Source organism: Embiotoca jacksoni, unplaced genomic scaffold (assembly GCF_022577435.1).
Source record: "Embiotoca jacksoni isolate LCO1_2020_lvr unplaced genomic scaffold, fEmbJac1.0.p SCAF_87, whole genome shotgun sequence".
In the NCBI taxonomy this organism is placed as follows: domain Eukaryota; kingdom Metazoa; phylum Chordata; class Actinopteri; family Embiotocidae; genus Embiotoca; species Embiotoca jacksoni.
Window position 1 is genome coordinate 889,829 of NW_027185444.1, and position 21,055 is coordinate 910,883.

General features: G+C 40.6%; 1 protein-coding gene across 1 annotated transcript in view; it reads left to right on the plus strand.

The window, feature by feature from the left end:
* LOC138192500 (protocadherin-15-like) overlaps positions 1–21,055 on the plus strand; it is a 191,945-nt gene that overhangs the window by 152,687 nt on the left and 18,203 nt on the right. The window contains exons 26-31 of the mRNA XM_069139932.1: positions 6,003–6,112; positions 7,353–7,493; positions 11,440–11,567; positions 15,563–15,778; positions 18,045–18,133; positions 19,319–19,495. Of these exons, the coding sequence (XP_068996033.1) occupies positions 6,003–6,112; positions 7,353–7,493; positions 11,440–11,567; positions 15,563–15,778; positions 18,045–18,133; positions 19,319–19,495 (861 nt within the window). The remainder of the gene's footprint in view (positions 1–6,002; positions 6,113–7,352; positions 7,494–11,439; positions 11,568–15,562; positions 15,779–18,044; positions 18,134–19,318; positions 19,496–21,055) is intronic.

Genomic DNA, 21,055 nt, shown 5'->3' on the forward strand with positions numbered 1-21,055 from the left:
AGTGTCAGTGTGTCAGTCAACTGATAACTCACGCCACTTTCATTATCACATTATTAGTGTTTTTTTTTGCTCATGTAGCTGGTCAGTCATTCCACTCTGACCTTTCATGTGCCCACACTCAATATTTCAGTTTGTTTCTTCTTAAGTCTGTCCTCCCATCTATCTACCCATCATGATCTACTGTATATACTAACCTTTCTGTCACACTCGTATGTCTACATGCGGGTACACCTTTATACTAATCTGCACACTTCAGACACCTTCACACCCCCGTTGGCATTTCTCGCCAGCTTACAACCCTGAGGCACAGCCACTTTGTAGGGAGGTGATAACATGTCAGCTCTGCCTCTTCCCTGGCAATTACACCATGCAGCTCGGTGCAGCAGCTCCACGCAGTCTTTCATACCCCAGTCACATTCAGCAGACCTGAGAAAAACCTATGAATAGGTCTGCACAGGTTATCCAGCACTGCTCCAGAACGGAGTTTTGCCAAAGCTGCATCCACCAAAGCTTAACAGAAATGTATGGCTGGTACAATCCTGTCACACACAGATAGTCCACCTTTCTCCACCGGGGAAAAACACTTGTTTGACTTCAGAATTATAATGCCTGCATGTGGACAAATTTGAAATTTCAATATTACAGAAATTGACTTAAATAAACAAGTGAAATAGAATGTAAAGGGAAAAAAACATTCTGTTTGAGTGAGATGGGCATTGTGGCTTGCACTATGTGTTGTGTTTTGTTTTGATTTCTGACAATTGTTTGTTTGTTTTTTGGTGAACGAAATGTACCAATAAACGGCACCGATGCAGTTTCTATGAGTTTGGTGAACCGCTGTGGAACTAAATCACACATGAAAAGTAAAAGAGGATATGATGACATGAAAATATCCTTACCTGAGGCCCTTTGCCTTTTGCCAGATAAATTTAGGATTTCAATGGCTGCAGCTGTGTGTGGTCTGGTGGGGATTTTGAAAGTGATTGTGTCACTTACTTTGATTACTCTGCCATAAAGCTCACCTGAGGTGATTGGTGCTTGCCTCCACTTCAGTTCAACTCCACACTAATACCCAAATTTGTTATTTTCTTACAGGTTTAGTAGAAAAATCAGCTTTAGGCCTCACGAATGCTAAATATGAGGTTGATGCTTGCTGGCTTTCACATAAAATGATGAACACAAAGTCTGCTGCCTCAGTTTTTATGATGGCAATTTGCATATACTCCAGAATGTTATGAAGAGTGATCAGATGAATTGCAAAGTCCCTCTTTGCCATGAAAATGAACTTAATCCCCCAAAAAAACATTTCCACTGCATTTCAGCCCTGCCACAAAAGGATCAGCTGACATCATGTCAGTGATTCTCACGTTAACACAGGTGAGAGTGTTGACGAGGACAAGAGGAAGATCACTCAGTCATGCTGATTGAGTTAGAATAACAGACTGGAAGCTTTAAAAGGAGGGTGGTGCTTGAAATCATTGTTCTTCCTCTGTTAACCATGGTTACCTGTAAGGAAACACGTGCAGTCATCATTGCTTTGCACAAAAAGGGCTTCACAGGCAAGGATATTGCTGCTAGTAAGATTGCACCTAAATCAACCATTTATCGGATCATCAAGAACTTCAAAGAGAGAGGTTCAATTGTTGTGATGAAGGCTTCAGGGCACCCAAGAAAGTCCAGCAAGCGCCAAGACCGTCTCCTAAAATTGATTCAGCTGCGGCATCGGGGCACCACCAGTGCAGAGCTTGCTCATCAATGGCAGCAGGCAGGTGTGAGTGCATCTGCACGCACAGTGAGGCGAAGACTTTTGGAGGATGGCCTGGTGTCAAGAAGGGCTGCAAAGAAGCCACTTCTCTCCAGGAAAAACATGAGGGACAGACTGATATTCTGCAAAAGGTACAGGGATTGGACTGCTGAGGACTGGGGTAAAGTCATTTTCTCTGATGAATCCCCTTTCCGATTGTTTGGGGCATCCGGAAAAAAGGTTGCAGTGAGCTAAAGATTTGTCACAATGCAGCATCACCTAGGAACGTTGGTGGCGCAGTGGTTAGCACTGTTGCCTCAGTAAAAAGTTTGGGAGTTCGATTCCCCCTTCTTTAATGACTTTTTTTTTTTTTTAAATCATGAAATGTTTAAATTTCATCCAAATTATGAAAAAAAAGTTTTATATCATATTTTGGATGACATGCCACGGGCACACCGATCGATGAAAACAAATTCTTATGATAACTTTTAATTCCAAACATGTTAAGAGGGCACAGACTCAATTTCAAGTCGGCCCGACAAAATCCCGAGGAGGAGTTCGTTAAAGTACAACGTGCGAATCGCCAAAAATGGCGACTAAATTCAAAATGGCGGACTTCCTGTCGAGGTGACGTAATGGTCAAGGTCACTTTTTCGTGCGTCTAGGTGTGATACACGTGTCCACCGGATTTCGTGCATGTAGGTAAATGTGGCCGCCGGGGCTTCTCTTTAGGGGGCGCTAGCGAGCCATTTGGCCACGCCCACTCGCGACTCCACTAGAATACGAAATCTTTCGCCGGGAGAGATGTGTGTAAAAACTTTAATGAGTTTTTGAATTTGATAAAGCCTCCAAATAGTCAATTTATCTTTTAGGAGAAAAATAATAATAATTGCTTGAATAACAATAGGGTTTTCGCACCTTCGGTGCTCGGGCCCTAATAACTTGATCGAAATGACCCTGCAGCAGCCAGTAAAGAAAAGGCCTTTTGTGCTGCAGCCAGTACAACAGTCACTTCACCTTTTGACCTTTAGTCTGATATCAATAAACATATGCCAGTTGCAAGTGCTCTGTAACCTGCAAAATACACAAAGTTTCTGTGTGAGACTTGTATCAGTCTCAGTCGTGGCTGCTGAAAAGTGTCTCATCTGTCCAGTGACATCCTCATTTCTGTCCTGATAATCTCCACGACACACATAGATTGCTGAAAAATGCATTAGAAGGGAAGGCACGTACGTTCAGAACAACCATCCTGGTAGCCTCGATTCAAATGAATGGCACAATTACTGTACATGGCTGATTTAGAGTCACATTTTGGGCTGCGCTGCACCTCATTGTGCTCACATTGTTCAAGGGCTTGACTCTATGTTTTTGTCAGCCTGTTCCTGAGCCAAACAGGTAATCTACTTATTCGAAGGCCACATTAATAAATTGGTTCCCATCACTGTGGATCATGGCGTGGCTTCATGCTCCTGGATGCCGCAGAGGAAGCAATTATTCAATGACACCCCAGTAGTACACCCAGAGGGAAATTGAACAGAAGTCATTTAGTATTATCCAAACAACAAATTATTCATGTGTCAATAACAGCACTGCATGTTTTTGTAAAAGGCTTTGTGAGCTCATGCAAGTAAGTCATTATGTTGCAGCATACATTCTAAACTATTATCTCTGAAGATGGTTATGTTGTATCATCCTCTATACTAGAGAATGGCTCCCATTTTCCAGATTTATTCTCAATCTGAGATGTCCTTGGAGATTGTTTGTCTCCAGAGACAGTAACTGTAGCCACTCGGATGGATAGACGGACATTTTTTACTCTTTGTCCTTCAAGAATGTGCTATTTGCACCTTTGTTCGTCTAGAAAACTTTTGAGAGAGGTAAGCACATATTCCATAGTGGCTGTTATACCTGCAAAGTGTCTGAAAGGTTTCTGGGTGTGTTGTTTTACTCCAATGAGCAGCAACGACAGTGTCATTGACTGTCTCAAAACCTGCGTATCCTTTCAGCAGATACACTGCTCCGTTTCTGTGTGACTGAATTTCTTCTTGCTCTCTGTCTTCACCATGATAAATTGCTTCGATCTTCCTTGTGGAACCTCTCCCAATTGCTATCCTATAAAGGAAAGTTGCTCTATAAAATAAAAGTAAACCCTGAAGAGAAATTGCATGGGGCAGCAGAGGACCGCAGGCCCGTGCCAACAAGGAAGACAACCATGGCTGAAGTACCCTTGAGCAAGGTGCCTAACCCCCATCTCCTCCTTGTGTACAGCTACAGTAGCCCACTGCTCCGGTTGTGTGTCTGTGTGTTAATTTCTCACAGATTAAATGACAATGTCAAATTCCTGTGTAAAACAAAAACCTAGTGTGTGTAACATTGGCAAACACAATGATTATTCCTCTTAAATTATTTGTTCTTTGGACAGTTTTATTATGTTGTTGAAGAAGCTGAGAGGTCAGCAAAGGTGAGAGAAATGAAAGCCCTCACCAGCATGCTATTAACAGACTTAAACACTCGATGTTTATAACTCAGACTGCCAAGATAGTCTCTCCCCTGTAACTTTGACATCTCTGTATAATAGACTGCAACAGTCACAGATTACGGCGTGAGTATTACTCCCACAACACTGACACACATTTCTTTGCACTGCTGTGAATAATAGACCAACTTTGACTGAAAATCACAATAGAAAGCACACCACCACGCATGCACACACCTCATTCGCAGAGATGAGAAGAACAAACGAGAAGGCAGTAACAGTATCACAAGAGGGTTTCGCAGCGAGCTGACATTATCACCTTAAATCTTCCCTCACCGACACAGCACCAAGACATGGGTTCCCTGCCGTTTATGGCCGCTTGTAATTTCTGTGGAGAGTGGTGACAATCATACAGTATCTGCTGGATGTGATTGCACACGTGTGTGCCCTATAGTCAAGGGCAAATATTAGCTGTTACAAGTTGTAACTTGCCAAGGAAAACATATTTCAGTCTGCTCACATAACAAGTTACACTCACCATGAAATATTTTTGTTTGTTTGTTATTTGTTTGTGCTTTTTTTTCCAGTTTTTCTTTCTTTTCTATGTTTAAGCAGCTCAAACATGCTTCAATCAGACCAGCCACACAGCAGAGAAACTTCCACTTGACTCTCCGCTTGTCTCTTCAGTGGCATTCTAGTGGTCACGACTGTCACAACCCTGGGTCGATACACTGCTCAAAGTCTGCAACCATAGTTGAGAGTTGAAGCAAAGACTGAGCAAAAAAATGAGAGCTTTGCTTCATAGCTGCACTCTCTTCTTCACTGCCCCTGCTGCCCATGCACTTAACCCGTATTCAGTCTTCTGAGTGTTCTTATGTTCACTACTAAGTTATTATTGGATATGTGGGGCGATTTGGCAACCCTCCAAGCAGTTCTGCATTATTTATTTATAAGTTATATTTTTTCCCAAACTGCATTGTGCTTCCTTAGAGAAAAATCATGTACTTATTCATATACCAGGGAGGAAAAAAATAATGTGTTGTGTTGTTATCAGGAGACTGATAGAATTTCAAGTTAACGCACAAAAGCAGTAACAGCAAAACAAAATAATTGGAACAATGAGTGACTGTTGTTAAACAGTTTCAGATGTTATAAATTATTGTTCTGTCTTTTCTTTTCCAAGATGATTTAAAAAGAAAACCGTTAGTCATGTTCTTTGACAAAAAAGAAAGATGTGTCATTCAAACTGTGAATTCATAAGAGAAGGCAGGAGGAACAATAATATTGCAAATAAGTATGAAATAGAAATGTGGGGGGGGGGGGGAAAATCGATATACAGTGCAGTGCAAACATTTTAGGCACTAAAAGTAAAGTGAAGATGCTTTCAAAAATAATACCATGAATATGTTGTATTTATTCATTAACTTCATACAAAGTTAAATAATCAGGATAAACTTTGACTTTAAAACAGCACCAGTTCTCTTCGGTACACTTGCCAACAGGTTTACAAATTATTTGGCAGATAGTTTGTTTGAAAATTCTGGCAGAGGCTTCACACTCACCGGTGGGCAAAACCAATTATATGAATTATTTCCAAAAGGTTATCGTTTTAAAGCAATCACACAATCACAGTAATTAATGCCTTTCTCTGTAGTCTGATAGCACTTTACTCATAATGCCTTAAATCATTTGTCTCTCTTTGTATTCCTGTGATACTGGAATATCGGCCACTATGTCAGGTCATGCTGTTTGGCTCATGATTTGTGTTGAATGTCTTTCCAGGTTTCCTCCAGTAAGTGAGCTGGCGCCATTCGGCACTCCCGTGGGCACAATTCTAGCCGCTGCCATCAATCAAACCATCTTCTACTCCATCGTTGCAGGAAATGAACTCGGTATGGGCTATAGATAATATAGCGTGCAGTCAATTAACCTTTTTCTGTTTTTTATATATTATTATACAAGATATTTTGTTTCCAAACACTCCCTGCCAAACACTTTCTCTTAAATTATGATAAAGGCTTTGTGTTTGAAGAACAAAGCTCTCTTATCTTTAAGTACAGAAGCTTTTCTAACAGTGTGTCAACTTCTTCAGCTGCAAAAATTTTACCAACATGAAAATGAGATTCAGATTTTCAAACACTGAACAAAAATCCCATTTTAGCCATAGGGACTGTTTGTCTAGAAGTCTTGTTTTTCTGTAGAAGTGGAGCTGACAGTTTTGGCCTATTTGCAAGCTGTAGACGTTTTTTCGCACTTGTTGGCAAAGTCTGAAGAGCATAATTACAACCACGGAGAGAGAGAACACCAGACAGGTGTGAGGTTGACCCAAGTTATTCAGCCAAAAGCTGGACAGAGTGTAGAGGAAAGCTGTCAGTCAGTCGCTCCTGCTCCACGTGTACGTCAAGAGCTCCTGCAATGATCCGCTTGCGTGTCCCTGGAAAACAGGAGCTAGAGTCAGTCCGGAAATCACTAAAATAAGACATTTATCCCCGGGTCTCTGGCAGTAATATCTTCAAGAAAAGAGTTGAAGGATGCCAATGAAAGAATAATACAATTAGCTGGAGGTCTTTCTCTGATGTTTCCTGTCAGTGATCCAACAATGATTCAAGTGTAAAAAAAAAGCTTAGTTCATAATTTAAGCAGCTCTATTGATATTGATAGTGAGATTTCCCTATTGTCTAGTGACTCTCTTTTCCCCCAGCGCTGCCAGTCACCACAGAGTATTATATTGATTTTTTTTTTCTGTAGTTAATGTGAAGACTTCAAGCTGTTTCGGTATCTTGAGAATTAAACTTGAACTTGTTACAGGTTCTGTGTTATCGTGCTATACTATTTTAATAAAGGCCTATTGATCTCTACACTTGGTTAACAATTGACCTTGAAGAGAAGAGATCCAGGGTAGGAGTGCAAATTAATTCTATTGTTAAACCTGCCGTGACATTTAAACAATATTCAGCAAGACATGTGAAGTACTATGAGTGCAAACAAAACCAAGTGGTACACAGTAGCTCTGATCGTAACACTACGCCATTAGAAAATAACTCAACTACGCCACTATCGAGTGTTTCCATTCACTCTGTAACCTCGTCTTTTTTCCAGATATTCATGCACTCTACTTTTGTGTTGTTCCAGGTCATTTCCAGGTGAACAACAAGACCGGCGTCATCTTCACAGCTCAACCTCTGGATTATGAAAATGTGACCAGCTATGTCCTCAGGGTCCAGGCAGACTCGATGTTGGTTGTCATGTCCAACCTGCGTGTGCCTTCTAAAAGTAAGACATATCTGCCAATATGTGGGTGAATGTTTTGTTGTGTTGCTTTCAGGTTTCAGAGGATTCCTGGTATTGCATTCGTACTGAATCATAAACCCTGAGTCTGACCGATTATTGTTGAATACAATTGTATAAATTCTATCACAGCCTGTTTTTGTCCTTTATGTTTTCACATTTACTGCAGTACAGCTATTTTGCATTACACATTTGTATGTGTGCATTATTAAATGCTCAATTCGGCCTTGCAAGGGATGTACTGAAGAAAAATGTCACGAAATATTAATCGTGCTCTCTTGCTGGACTAACATAGGCATGCATCAGTAGCTTCAGATGTGCTTTTAAATGCAGCAAACAATACAGCATACCAAAGAAGTTCCGTTTATTACACCATTATTGTACCGTTTTTCAAATGCATTTGTGCTACCGACACTTTTAGTGCTGCCATTTTGGATCAAAACAAGAAAAAACATTCTTCCATCATGTGTATAGTTCTATTTCTATGCTTTTATGCTTTCTATACTGCTCTAATCCATTTGTGTAGATGCTGCAGGATGTGATTGGTTATTCAATTTAAAATGCCATTCAACCTATCGATATATTCGACTCTGATCTTTCAGTCATGGTGATTATTAATAGAACTAAAATAATATTATTTATCCCAGCTTCAATGCAGCATGGCAGTCCAACAGTTTCATGAATTGTTAAAAACTTTAAGTCCCAATATGACCCAAGTGTCTAACGATGAAAAAATAGCCCATTTGTTTTGATTTAGGCGGACCGCCCCCAAAACGAGGGTGGGTGACAATGCATTAATCATGACAAATTCTTGGTTAATGGAACTCCCGTGTGTTCTCATTCTTAATGCCTCAGCATGCTTGAAACAAACTGGACTCTACGATGTGCTGGTTGACAACATGAACAAAAACCTGATTTCACAGCTTTTTCCTTTTGCATCGCATTGCCTCATCGATCTCACATGAAGAAGAGTATTTCAGGATCACTTTGCCTGCTTTCAGAGAGTCTCTTCTCAAAGGCGTTCATAGTTTTGTACACAAGACAGGGACATAGGTAGGTGAACTGAGTTTGAGAGAGAAGGGGATTTCACATGTCATTGACCATTACATTTATTTATAGGGCACCAAATCACAACCTAATCTCAGGGATCTTAACATAGTATTATGGAGAGAAACCCAGCAAATCCCACAAGTGAGTGGGAAGACAGTGGGAAGGAAAAAACGTCTTTTTAGCCATGCATGAGAAACCCCCGACAGAACCAGGTTTAGAGGCTGGCGGCCATCTGCCTCCACAGGTTGCGGTGACGGGTGAGCAACTCTAAAAGCACTTTGTTTTAGGCATGCTGTGATCTTGGACGGCGCTTTAAGGCTGTTTCCATTTGGCTACTTCAATCCGGACATATGTGAACTGGCCGTGATCTGACCACAAGTGGCCAGCAAAAGTACAGGTGGAAACATACTCAGGAAGCATTGAGCTCTGATCTGTTCAGGCCACATTCTGATGGCCACACTCACGTTGGAGTATCATTAGGCTTGTTGATGGCCAGTTTACTGACATACAAGTTCTCCTTATGATGAAGGATGAAGTGCTAACAACAAATGGGGTTCAATAAATAATCAATGATCTTCTCTACTTACGCACACATACAGATGACAGTAATTCTAAGTAGACAGGCACACAAAAGCACACACCATTTATTTGCTAAATATAAAGTAGAGGACTCTTGGTCATTCAAAGTAAAGAGCTTCCCTGTCATCTATAGGCACAGATCCTGTGTGGGCCGGGTGTAAAGAAACTGTTTCTTCTCTTACTTGTATTATTGTAATGCAGATCAGGACTCCACGATGAAGAACATCTTCCCTCTTATTAATGCATTTTTATTGAGTTTTAATCATCAGCGCATTACTGGACTGATTTGTCTGCTAGATTATTTTAGTCCTTTTAGGACACTCAGTCAGACACTGTATATGTATGCACATGATCAATATGCACACATGCATGCATACAGACATTAATATGTACGTGCACACATATGATAGTCCAGAAAAAGACAAGATTTAATTAAATGATTTGTAAACGATAGTGCACACACTCAGACCCAGTCTCCATTAGAAACCATCCCTCATCTTAATGGGCCTCATTCTTTCATGCATGCTGAGAAGTATGTGTGAGAGCAAGAGTGGAGAATGGGAGAGACTGTATTTCTGTTTTTATGTCGTGATACTCCAAGGATAGAACGTGGACACTTTCTTCAAAGAGAGCGAGGAGGGAGACACTCTGCAGACCTCTTCCCCATCCCCTCGAGTCCTCCCTCAGTGCCTCACACTATAGCTTCTGTGCCTGTAATTTGATGTGCTGTGTTTGGTTTGTCCCATTCCCCCGGTGCATCCTTAGCTCCAAATGCCACATGATTTTATATTTTTGTATCCCAGCAGAAGAAAAATGGTCCTTGACACTGCATGTTTTTTACCTAAACTGCAGCGTTGGAAGGATTTGGGGCCGCAAATATTTCTGCTGCACATTGCATTGGTGCAACTGTGACAAATTAGGGGATGAATGTTTACACTCAGTGTATTGTGTGTGTTCTTTTTAAAGGGACAGAATGGTTATTTCAGAAGCCTTACAAAAAGGAGTTAACCAGCAGATTTAGTGTTTAAATGCCACATATTCTGCCTCATTGCCTTTCACGGTGTTTCCTCTAACTCCTAACTCCAGGGAAACTATTGCAGTTTGATTATTGGATGCTCTTCAAATTATTATTCCCAATAATGTGCAAAATGCAAGCCTGTCAAACTTTCAGAGCCTTTTATTGATGGCATTGTCATGCACCAAGTTGAGGGGAAAGCAAACTTCTCCACAGTAATGATTCAATGTGGACCTCACTTAAAAATAATGGCTTCGAAGGTGAGGTTTCATCATCAGTTTTATGAGGATTTAACAGAGCCATATTCCACTCAGAGTGAGAGTGTTGTGATTGGTCGATAAGCAGAATGCAGACTGGCTGAGTTGTTTTCCTGATCTACTTGTGGGGGCAATGAGAGAGAAGTCATCAACAGACTTCACTCAGTTTTTTTGCAGAATATTTGCTGTAATCAAAACAGAATTAACCTCCTCATTATTTACTCAAAGTTGTCAGCTTCACCGAAATAGCTCCTCACGCTGTTTGATTTGATAGGATTGAGTTCAGAGGAAGAAAACATGTTTATCTTTGCAGCCTGCAATTACAAATCCACTTCAAATAGTTATTGCAATGCAGCTGAAAATTATTACTAAATGAAGAGGGGGTTTTCCAAACGTCACTATTTACTTTTGGTCAAAACAAAACTAGGAAAAAGAAAAAAAAAGGTTTTCCTGTAGCAACTATTGTTGGATCAAATTTCAAAGACTAGGTGAATCTGATTCCTGAATTTCAGAATTTAAAAAAAAATTGATTTCAAATTGGTCAAAGCACCCTTTCTCAGACGAGAAAAAAAATATAACTATTACTATATTAAAAACTGGTGATGGCCAGCCAATGGAATCTTATTTGAGCAAGCTTTGTTGACACACCGTGATGTTTTCAGCAATGAATCACTTTCCAAATTTTCCGGGAAATCATTTGAGGCTGTCTTTTGAAGTTGTGGACTTCTGATGGGACAATTTTGAGGCCAAACCGTGCGACATTTGATCATCACCAGCTCAGATGACAGAGTGAGATGTGTTTATTCAACAGCTAGTGGCTGTTGATGATATCAAGTTTTTAAGCTTGTATGTCACAGTTCTACATTTGTGAGGGCCTCCAGCAAACCAGGCTCATCAAATGCATGAATAGGTACATTAAAGTGCCAGTCGAAAGCCATATGTTTGTCGGTTACGTATTTACTATGCTAGATACTGTACATACGAGATCTGTAATTTTGGTTAACCCTCTGGTGCCATGTGCTTTTTGCAGCTAACACAGCCAAGGTGTTCATTGAGGTGCAGGATGAGAATGACCACCATCCCGTCTTCACTAGGAAGCTCTACATAGGCGGCGTGACGGAAGACACCAAGATCTTCAGTTCCGTCCTAAAGATAGTGGTAAGAAAACATCGGCTCTTTCCTTTGTTTTTGCTGGTTTTTGTATCCGCATACATTGAAACAAGGCTGAAACTGAAACGCTTGATTGTGCTCCCACTTCTTCAACACTTACCCTGCAGCCATGGTGGGAGAATTCATCCGATCTGCTCTGTGCAGCACAGTTTGCTCTCTTCCGTTGTCGCTCGCTACATCTCAACATCAGTTTTGCTCTCCCTGCTGTCTGCCTTGTCCACGAACAGGTGGGATCAGAGTGAACTGAGCGGTGGTAATCCCAGTATGTTCACAGAAGCATGGCTGGCCATCCTGCCTGATTATCTGCCTGCCCTGTAGAGTCGGCTTCTTTTTTTCATGCTATGTTATATACTGTATGTCCATTTTCTGTGTGCGTGAAAGGAGTGGGTGTCTGCGCACAATTAGGCTTCTGTTTGTGTATGAAAGCCTCAAAAACAAGCACATGCAATGCCTAGCTTGCAAAAAAAGAGATGCAGTCAATATTAGTGCTGTTACATCTGTGTTCTTGCTTATCCCGGCTGTTTTTACAGGCAAATTGTAAGATTAACAGGTGGCACAGATGGCATGGTAATATATCTTCGTACTTACTTCTTTTAACTACAAATATCTTGGTTGTTTGATAAGTAGCAATCTATAATCCGATTTGTGAGATGTGTGTACTTATGTGCACATCCAAGAAACCTTTTTTACAGCTGCTGAAATAGAGAAATCTTTTCTCAAGAATTCAAGAAACATTGCTCTGCTCCCAGAATGTTATATTGACAATTCCCCAGAAACATTTCAATCAATAAAATATTTTTCTTTGTTGCTGCTGTCTCAAAAACAGGCATACTTTGTGCCCAAAGAAGATCTTAGATGGCAAAAACAAAACGTGTAATAGACATAATGGAAAGCACAGGTGTGGGAATGATGGCTCAGTTTCATTAAGTGTCTCAATTTGTGCATTTGCCAACATGCACAGATGAAAGACCTCCCCTCAGTGGAACGTAGCCATCATTAATGCACCTGTGCTTTCCCTACAATAAGTCAAAATGTCTGCTGTGAAAAAGGCCTATTCAATTTTAGGGTAAAAACTTGGTTTAAAGGTTAGAGGTAGGCAAGTAATGCCTGGGTGTTGGGTTGGAGTACGTTTCCAGGAAAGGAAACAACAAAGTAAATATGTACCAGCTGAAACCTGAGACAGGGATTGAAATTACAGCAGCTGTCAGATAAGGAACTCAAGGAAATAACGGCTTGTTTACCAACGTCAAATTCCCATGTCATCTAAATATGTATAGCCCATTTTGCTCAGATGTAGCACTGAAAGGACAGCGTGGGGGGGCTCACAGGCTCAAACCACCTGACCAACCGGGAATCCCTTTTCTGTCAGTCGTTTAACTTGGCGTAGACACAAAAGAGTAGAATTATGGGTTAAGTGCCATGTATATTTTCTCGGAGGACACTGAACTAAGGTGTGAAGCATTTGTGACTAACTCAATTAGTAACCTGAGCGCTTCTTTCTCTGAGATACCCATTATAAATCAACATTTGGAAGATTCTGACACTTTCACTTCATGCTGTTATTATTATATTATATTGACTCTTTGCCAGAAATAGCGATAGACGCATTATATTGTCACTAGCAGTAGCTTGCAGAGGTTTTTCTATAAGCAGATGACCTTTACAGTACCACAAAGGTTTGCCGACATCTACTACCTCTGGTGTGTAAAACATAAGTGGAAATTATTTTATTAAGAGGGCAAAAGAGTGCTGTGTTGAAGAAAAATATGATTACATGATTACACGCTGCTTTGTGTGGCACTTAATTACTGTCCCCTGATTGATAGGTAGCCAAACGACTGTGAAGTGAATGTCACTTTTCTCCTTCCCTGACTGCCTGGCCCCTTGTTTTAAACACCAGAGTAGCTTTTTTTAAGATACTTAAACCTCTCAAAGCATTTTTCAAAGTTTATTCTTTGGTGTTTAGAAGGGTTTTTAATACAAACCATAAAATGTCCTCCTGCTGTTCTTATGGCAGCTTAAAAAAACAAGTCTCGCTCACTGACAGTTTTTCACCCCAGTGTCTACAACACTTCTGAATGTTTGCCCTACATAAAATGCTGGCACCTATATTTGGTCAATTTTGAGGGTATCTCACTCTGTTGATTTATGCAGTCCTATCATTGGGACCTTGTCCCCCACACCCAACACCCCCTCCTGTGCCAATAGCTGGAGAAAAAAAGAGATTGCTCCTATTTGTCAGTGTCACTCGCCACAGACAGGCACTCTGAAAATTGATGCCTGCGAGCATGTGAGCTCAGTGGCCAATCAGAACTTCTGCCTCAGAGGTCGGTGGACACATTTTTTGGTTTTGTCCACTACAAGATAAAGTGTTTTGACAAGCTTCTTGCAAACTATTATATTAATAAATTATCTTGTTTTTGAGGATTTGGTTGAAGAGCTGGTATGAGCACTGACTCCAAATAACCCAAAAATCTAAAGTTCATGAAAACATTTTTATGGATTTTCCAATTTGAATATGCATAATGAACATTTTTATGCTAACAATGTATTAAAATGTCAAATGTCTTATGTTAAGTGTCGCTCATAGTGCTGAACCCACAGAGAAGTATCACCTGACTCTGCAGCTGCCCTTTGCTTTATGGAGCTTCATAGCGAGTTTTAACTCATTGTTAAGCCGCCTGGCAACAACTTTACTGTTTTATGTTCACTCTCCCCACTCTCCAACAATTCTGTTTGAGCACAGCAGGCAGCTATTTTCAGCTAAAAACCTCACTGTACGCGAGCGGGCCAGCACCAAACGGCAGAGACACAACAAGCTGGTGAACATAGTTAGCACTTAGAGCTAAAGAGACAGATATTTCCCTCAGGAGACCCAAAACAGAGACAGGAAAAATTGGGCTTATGTTTGCCAGGGAGCCAGAAACATTACAACATATGGATAATGACATTGATCTGTAACTGCTGGAAGTGTGACTAAGCAGCTGTTTGCTAATAAGTTTTCCATATCAGCTTAAAAGATGATGACTTGTCGAGTTTGTGTTCGTAACTTGAGTCACTGCAGGCTTTAAGAAACAAACATGATTCTAATAAAGATCTTTATGTGAGAAAACCTTGCCACCTCTTTAGCCTTTTACAGCGTGTAACAATGGGTAAAGGTGCAGCAGCTTGAAACAAACCACTTGAGGTTGCGATAACTTATGAGCCTCCAGCTGCGGCTCTTTTCCATCTTGTCAGCTATTTTTTACAAAGCACCTGCTTGGAATAAAGCTATAAGCAAATGTCTCCCCAAATAGGAGAACGCCACTTAAAAGCTCCACTTTGTACCTCTCATTTTAGTTATCTGTGATCGATGAATTGTTAAAAACAAATGTGCCAGTGGTTCCCACTGACAGTAAACTACAGGGTAGACAATAGGCAGCTATAATTCAACATAAGACTGAAATAGGTCTCATCTTGTAGACTCCATCATTAAGTAACATAACATTAGGGGAACCAAAAATAGATGCAGAAAAGACAATTCTGCTCCTCAGAGAAAACACAAAACAGTGCTGACCTCCAATTATATAATCAGACAGCCCTTCTGGTCTCTTGTCATGAGGAAATTAAATCATTTTGATTTGTCTCATGGCTGCAGAACCATTGTGTGGTTTAAAAAAAAAAAAGCAAGATTGATGAGCCATGGGGGACTTTTTTGTATATGGAGTCACACAAGGAAGAGCATTGCTCTTCGAGCCCATTTTACTGATGTTACTGCGGGTATCAAAAGCTTAATATCTCTGATTGGGAAGTGGACAGAAGAACAATATGCTTGGAACCAAACAGGTAACATCATGGTCAAGAGCTCAAGCAGTGATTGCTGGATGATGGTTTCAGATGTTTTGAAAGACACGTCTGGATAAGTATTTTCTCTTTTTCTTGTCCTTGTGAGCGTCGTCGTTTCCCTGTCTAATTAGGTTTTGTGTACTGTGTGTGTGTGACAGGCCAATGATAAGGACACTGGGAATTACAGTGCCATGGCATACCGCCTGATCATTCCACCCACACCAGAGGGCCAGGACAGTTTTGTCATCGAGACCTACACGGGCATCATCAAGTCGGCCACAATGTTTCGAAATATGCGCAGATCCTACTTCAAGTTTGAGGTCATTGCCACAGATGACTATGGAAAAGGACTCAGCAGCAGTGCCGAAGTGGTGGTGAGTTTTCAGTTTGTTGCTTTTTGTCATGTGCATGTGTGTTTGTAGAGATAGATAAATATATACAGGATGCACATACACTGCTAGTCCTTGACTTGTATTTCACTGGTGCATAAGAGGCATATTGATTGCATGCTGTGTGTGGCCTCTACAGTTGGGTATCTCTGCAGAGAGCTGTGCTTTTGAATGTAAATGGTTTTCAGTGTCACCTGTTTACAATTCATGAAGACAGGGGAACTTTATTAAAAGGGCATTTCAGCTAGTTTGCTATTTTAGAGTTAGTTTAGTCGTCACAAGAGTGGACTCGGGTACTGGAGACTGTTTTTGCTTCCTGTTTCAGGGCAGTCTTTTAAAACCACGTTTGCTGTTGCAATGACGGCAGAGGTTTCATCACTTTGTAGTAAAGTTAAAGCACAACAGGGTTTGAGTGATCAGTTTAACCCAAACCAATTTCTTTCCATAACCAAGCAGTTTTTGTGCCTAAACCTAACCAGAAGCGTGGATTTTATGAAACACTCCTGTGGTATGTTTTTTTAGGGTAGGAACAAACCACTTATATGGGTCAGATGACTTGTTGAGTGCTGCACAGCCTCTGAAAACTATTGTATAATGTCTTCTGTGGCTCTGGAGGGGCTTTGTCAAGAAAATTACTCGACTGACATTAGTTTAGTCATCTTGGGATTTGGGGATTTTTAAGGCAAAACATTTTCATTTAATTTTAACATTTTGGGAAAGACAGTTTTTCGTCCTCCGGTGGAGTTAGGAGATAATATGGATACCGCCCTCCTCTCTGTATGCTAAATATGAAGTATGGCTGATTCAGATTATAGACAAATTTTGTCAGATACAGCATTATTACAGAAAGTCGATGTCAAACAAATGAATGGTAAAGGGGAAGTTCTTGGGTTGCTTTAGTTCCAAGAACCTCTCAATCCAGGATCCTGCAGAGAGCAGCAGCCATCACTAACAGGGCTGCATAAAAGGAGAAAAAAAATAATAATGATGAGGCCACCCTCAACCTCTGACAGGACAGTATTCATTGAAACGGCAGCTCTGGGAGAAAATACTGACCTCTTCAAATTAAAAACAAGCAGAAACAGTGTACATGTTCACTTGTTAAAATACAAAATATTCAGATTTCTGTTTTGAGTTAATTGTGACCTATTAAATATTTTTAAACTGCATTCTGCATGATAATTTGCAATAGTTTGTTTGTACAATTTTAATGCTATCAATACATATTGTTGTCATTATCAGTAAATATTGGTTGTAATAACATCTGCATTACAATGTATAAAACAAAAAAAGACTAATGTGGAACATACTGTTGAAGAGTGATGTTTTATCCATGCCTACATATAGAACTGTTGGCATGAAATATGTCTTTTCGCAACCATTCTGTCAATATATTAAAATATTCTGTCATGAAGAAGAGCCACAAACTGTATTTGTAAGTAAATTTGGTTTCTGTTTTTGTCTCTGTTTTTCCTTTTTTTATTTTTTTGGTCATTATGAGCCTCGATGATTATTATATGTTTTGTTTACTCAGCACTAAATGTTTAGGCTTCAGTCTATTAAATTATTCACAGTAGGTTCAACACGCTCCACATGTGGCCTCTGCCACTAGCTGATGATTCTATTAAAGTCTTTTCTTTCAGCCATGAGTTTTAGCTCTGTAAATATTATGTGTGCCTGTATGTTTGTCTCAATATGTGCCTGTGTTTCGCTTGCTGTCTGTGCATTTCTCTTTTTCCCAATAATTTCCCCGCACACCCGCTGTGTTTGGGTTCAGCTCTGCCCCCAATTCAATGCTTATCTTTCCTGACTGTGGGCAGGCTTATTTTTCATTTCAGTGAAATATGTCTGGCTAACAAGCCTCTAACGAGACAGAAGGAGGGTCTGGGACATTGCCTGGATACGAGAGAGCAGCGAGTGCTTAACTGTGGTGCTCGTTAATTTTCAAGGGGAAACCTAATTTCACAGGAGCCACATGGGAGATTTGGCTTCAGAGCACAGAGACTGTTGCCTATGCACTTAACTGTGGCATCAGAATTAGGTCCTGTTAAGTTTGTCGCATGGCACCAATACATGAAGGCAATTAGAGGATCTAATTTGGTCCACCAAAAAACATTTGAATGAGTTCACCACACTCACAGTAGGACGTGAATAACTGCCTCAATCAAAATGTACATCTATTTTCTGCTGTGCTTTTAATATTTTGGTCTTTATTTTTCTGTCCTTGTCTCTATCGGATTCCCTCTCTCAGGTTTCTGTGGTCAATGCATTGGACATGCAAGTTGTTGTGTCCACTGTTCCACCCACTTTAGTGGAAGAGAAAAAGGAGGAACTCATTAGGTAAGCCATAAATCATGTTTCAAGAAATATGAAAGTTGAACCAAGGAAAATAATATCAGTGTTTGCATGAATGTAGAAATTATTTTTTTCTGTAAATTGTATATTAAGCAAGCTCCTCTCTAAAAAGAGGATGTAATACTGTATAAATAAATTAAGTAAATTACTTCTTTCATCAGATGCCCGTTACCAAATCTCTCCTCCTTTCATCCATGCAGCATATTTTCTAGCTCATTTCTTTGCCCTCTAGTTTATTCTCTTTGTTAATCAGTTTCCTGTAGAATTGGAACAAGAACAATAATAGCATCTTTTTTGGGCAGTTCTTTGCTCACTGTGATATCAGGTGCACTTGGTTCAAGGTGGCACTTTAATTTACATGTTAATATTTTTTGAAGGGCCATAGTGATTTGTATACTGCAGTTGTGCCAAACAACTATTAATCAGGACTAATAAAGATTGAATATGTCAAACTTTAACTTGTTGCCCTTTGTTGTTCATTTACCATTGATCCATCCAATGAGATCATGGATGAGCCAATGAGACGGTTGAATGTATTCTCTGAAGTCTGTTCTCCTGGTCTAAATTAATTGGTAGAGATTCATGAAGCATCTTTTTGCCGCTCTTGGGACGCAACGTTTAGCCTAATTAGTCAATCTGAAAGGCAAATGGGTGTTAATAGATGTTTTTCAAGAGCTCCCTGTCTCTCTCACACAAGTGACACAGCTCTTTAGGCTGAAAAACACACGCATTAGTTATGTTAAGCGGTGATGTCATTTGAGTGGTGTGCGATTTTGCACAGCGTAAATTGTTGATTTGGGAACATTTCACCCAAGTCCTCAATCTGTTTATCCACCTTGGCAAAGGCAGACAGCAAGGCTTTCCTTTATTGGCTGTGATTTGAGGTGTGGATTTCTTTCTACCTCGAAAGGATTATCAGAGCCTCACTTTGCCAAGAGCCCAATGTGGAGCGGCAGACTGCTGCCCAATGGGGCAATCATTGCCCGAGTGGAGCACTTAAGATTGATGTCTGTCATATTGCTTTGAGCGTAAAGGTGCCAGAAATGGTTTGAACCCATCTGAACTTGGGAGTTTGGCTTATTTAAGTCTAAACATCAACTACTGTTGGGTCTTAAGTTCTTTATTGTGTCCTCCATTAAACTTTGACTTGTGATTTTATGTACATCTCAGGATTATGGAGCAACACATCCAGGACCAGATTCCAGGTGCCAAGGTCATTGTGGAGTCTATCGGCCCACGTCGTCATGGCGACGGCTTTGAGCTCGAGGACTATTCCAAGTCGGACCTGATGGTATATGCCATTGACCCGCTCACGAACAGGGCCATTTCACCAAAGGAGCTCTTCAAGTGAGTGGGTGAATTTTATTACAAGAAGACCAGTCCACGGGGTGGTTTAAATTAATGTCCTGATGTCCCTGCTGCGCTGCATGTTTTTCACGCAGTCTCTCTTTACCTTTCATTCAAACAGTGAATCAGCAAATTCATCACTTATCCAGGCTCCTCTTGGCTTCCTCTTTTACAGTATCACCACCCATGGCTGCTTCCTTTTTTTTTTTCTTTATAAGGTTTTAATTTTCCTGCAGGTGCACTGTACGTGTCTGTCATTTTTCATAGGAAAGGGGAAGATATCTGAGACAAAAGGAAGGGGGTGAGGTCATGGAGGGACGTAAGTAAGAGTGGGGCAGGGAGGATTTCAATCAGTCCATCAGGCCATCATGCCAATGCCTCAAAGGCTGCACTGAGAGCTGGGAGATATGCCAGCAATACATTTTATTCCTTTTATTTCGGGACATAGAGCTAAAGAGTGCCCAGGGTCAGTCTGTCTGTCTGAGACAGTGTCCTGAAACACCAAAGAGAGGCGAAGCACCACAGAAAAAGTGCATACAGGACACTGTCATCCCATCAGAAGAAAAAAGGACCTTGGCCTTGGCGGGCACCCGAGAACACTCCTGCGCTCTCCATTCTCATGGTTCTTTTTCCGTCTGTCAAACCGATCAGACACCGATTTTAAAACGGCGACTCCACCAGAGCATGAGAGGTTTCAATCAATAGGAAACACCCTCTTCTGAGTTGTCCCCTTCACTCTCTGCCAATATATGCTCCTGCTTAACGTACATTTAGCAACCTGACACCATCATCTGTCTTTATTTCTCTTAATCAATTGTTTCTGTCATTTCTGCTCTGTGTCGCTCCGAAACCCCACACCACCTTCATCCGAGTGAGATTGTGAGATAGAAATCCTCCACTCAAATGACATTTAGAGGTGCTTTGTTTATGTACGGAGTTAAATAATTACTATTGCTACTGTGTCCTTGACCATCAGAAGAGCACCACATCCTTTGTCGGGAATTAAGTAGGGTGGCAATTGTATGACAAAAACAGCTTCATTGCAATCATTGTGCCTGCTTTTGAGAGAGCCGAGCTAATTTTAAAAAGGTTTGTTATGTCCCTGCTGTAATAGGAGTCCGCTCCCTTAGATACAGATACTGTTGGCAAAACCTTTTAGATTAGAGGAGAAAGGCCCTTTATGCATGCTGTGCATGTCTGATAATGTTGTGGGGTAATTGTATGTTATATAGCTGTGACTCTGCTGTCAGATCACAGAAGGAATAAAAGAAGGACAACAGTGAAAGTGGAGTCTTGCATTACAGAGTGTCTTTGTTTCACCTTGAATGCAGCACTCGTTATTTGCGCTCTCTGGAGGATAGGTCGCTGGAGTCCAGTTAATAACCTTCATCTCCAGTCATTTATTCACCTATAGAAAAACAAAACTGACAGTAATTGGATATGGCAGTGATGCAGATTGTTTGAAAGCTACTCTGTAGCAAGTGTTAGATTTACAAAATAACACTGGAACAACAGTGGGTGGATTATTTGTATGCATGTACATGCAAATTATGCCATTGC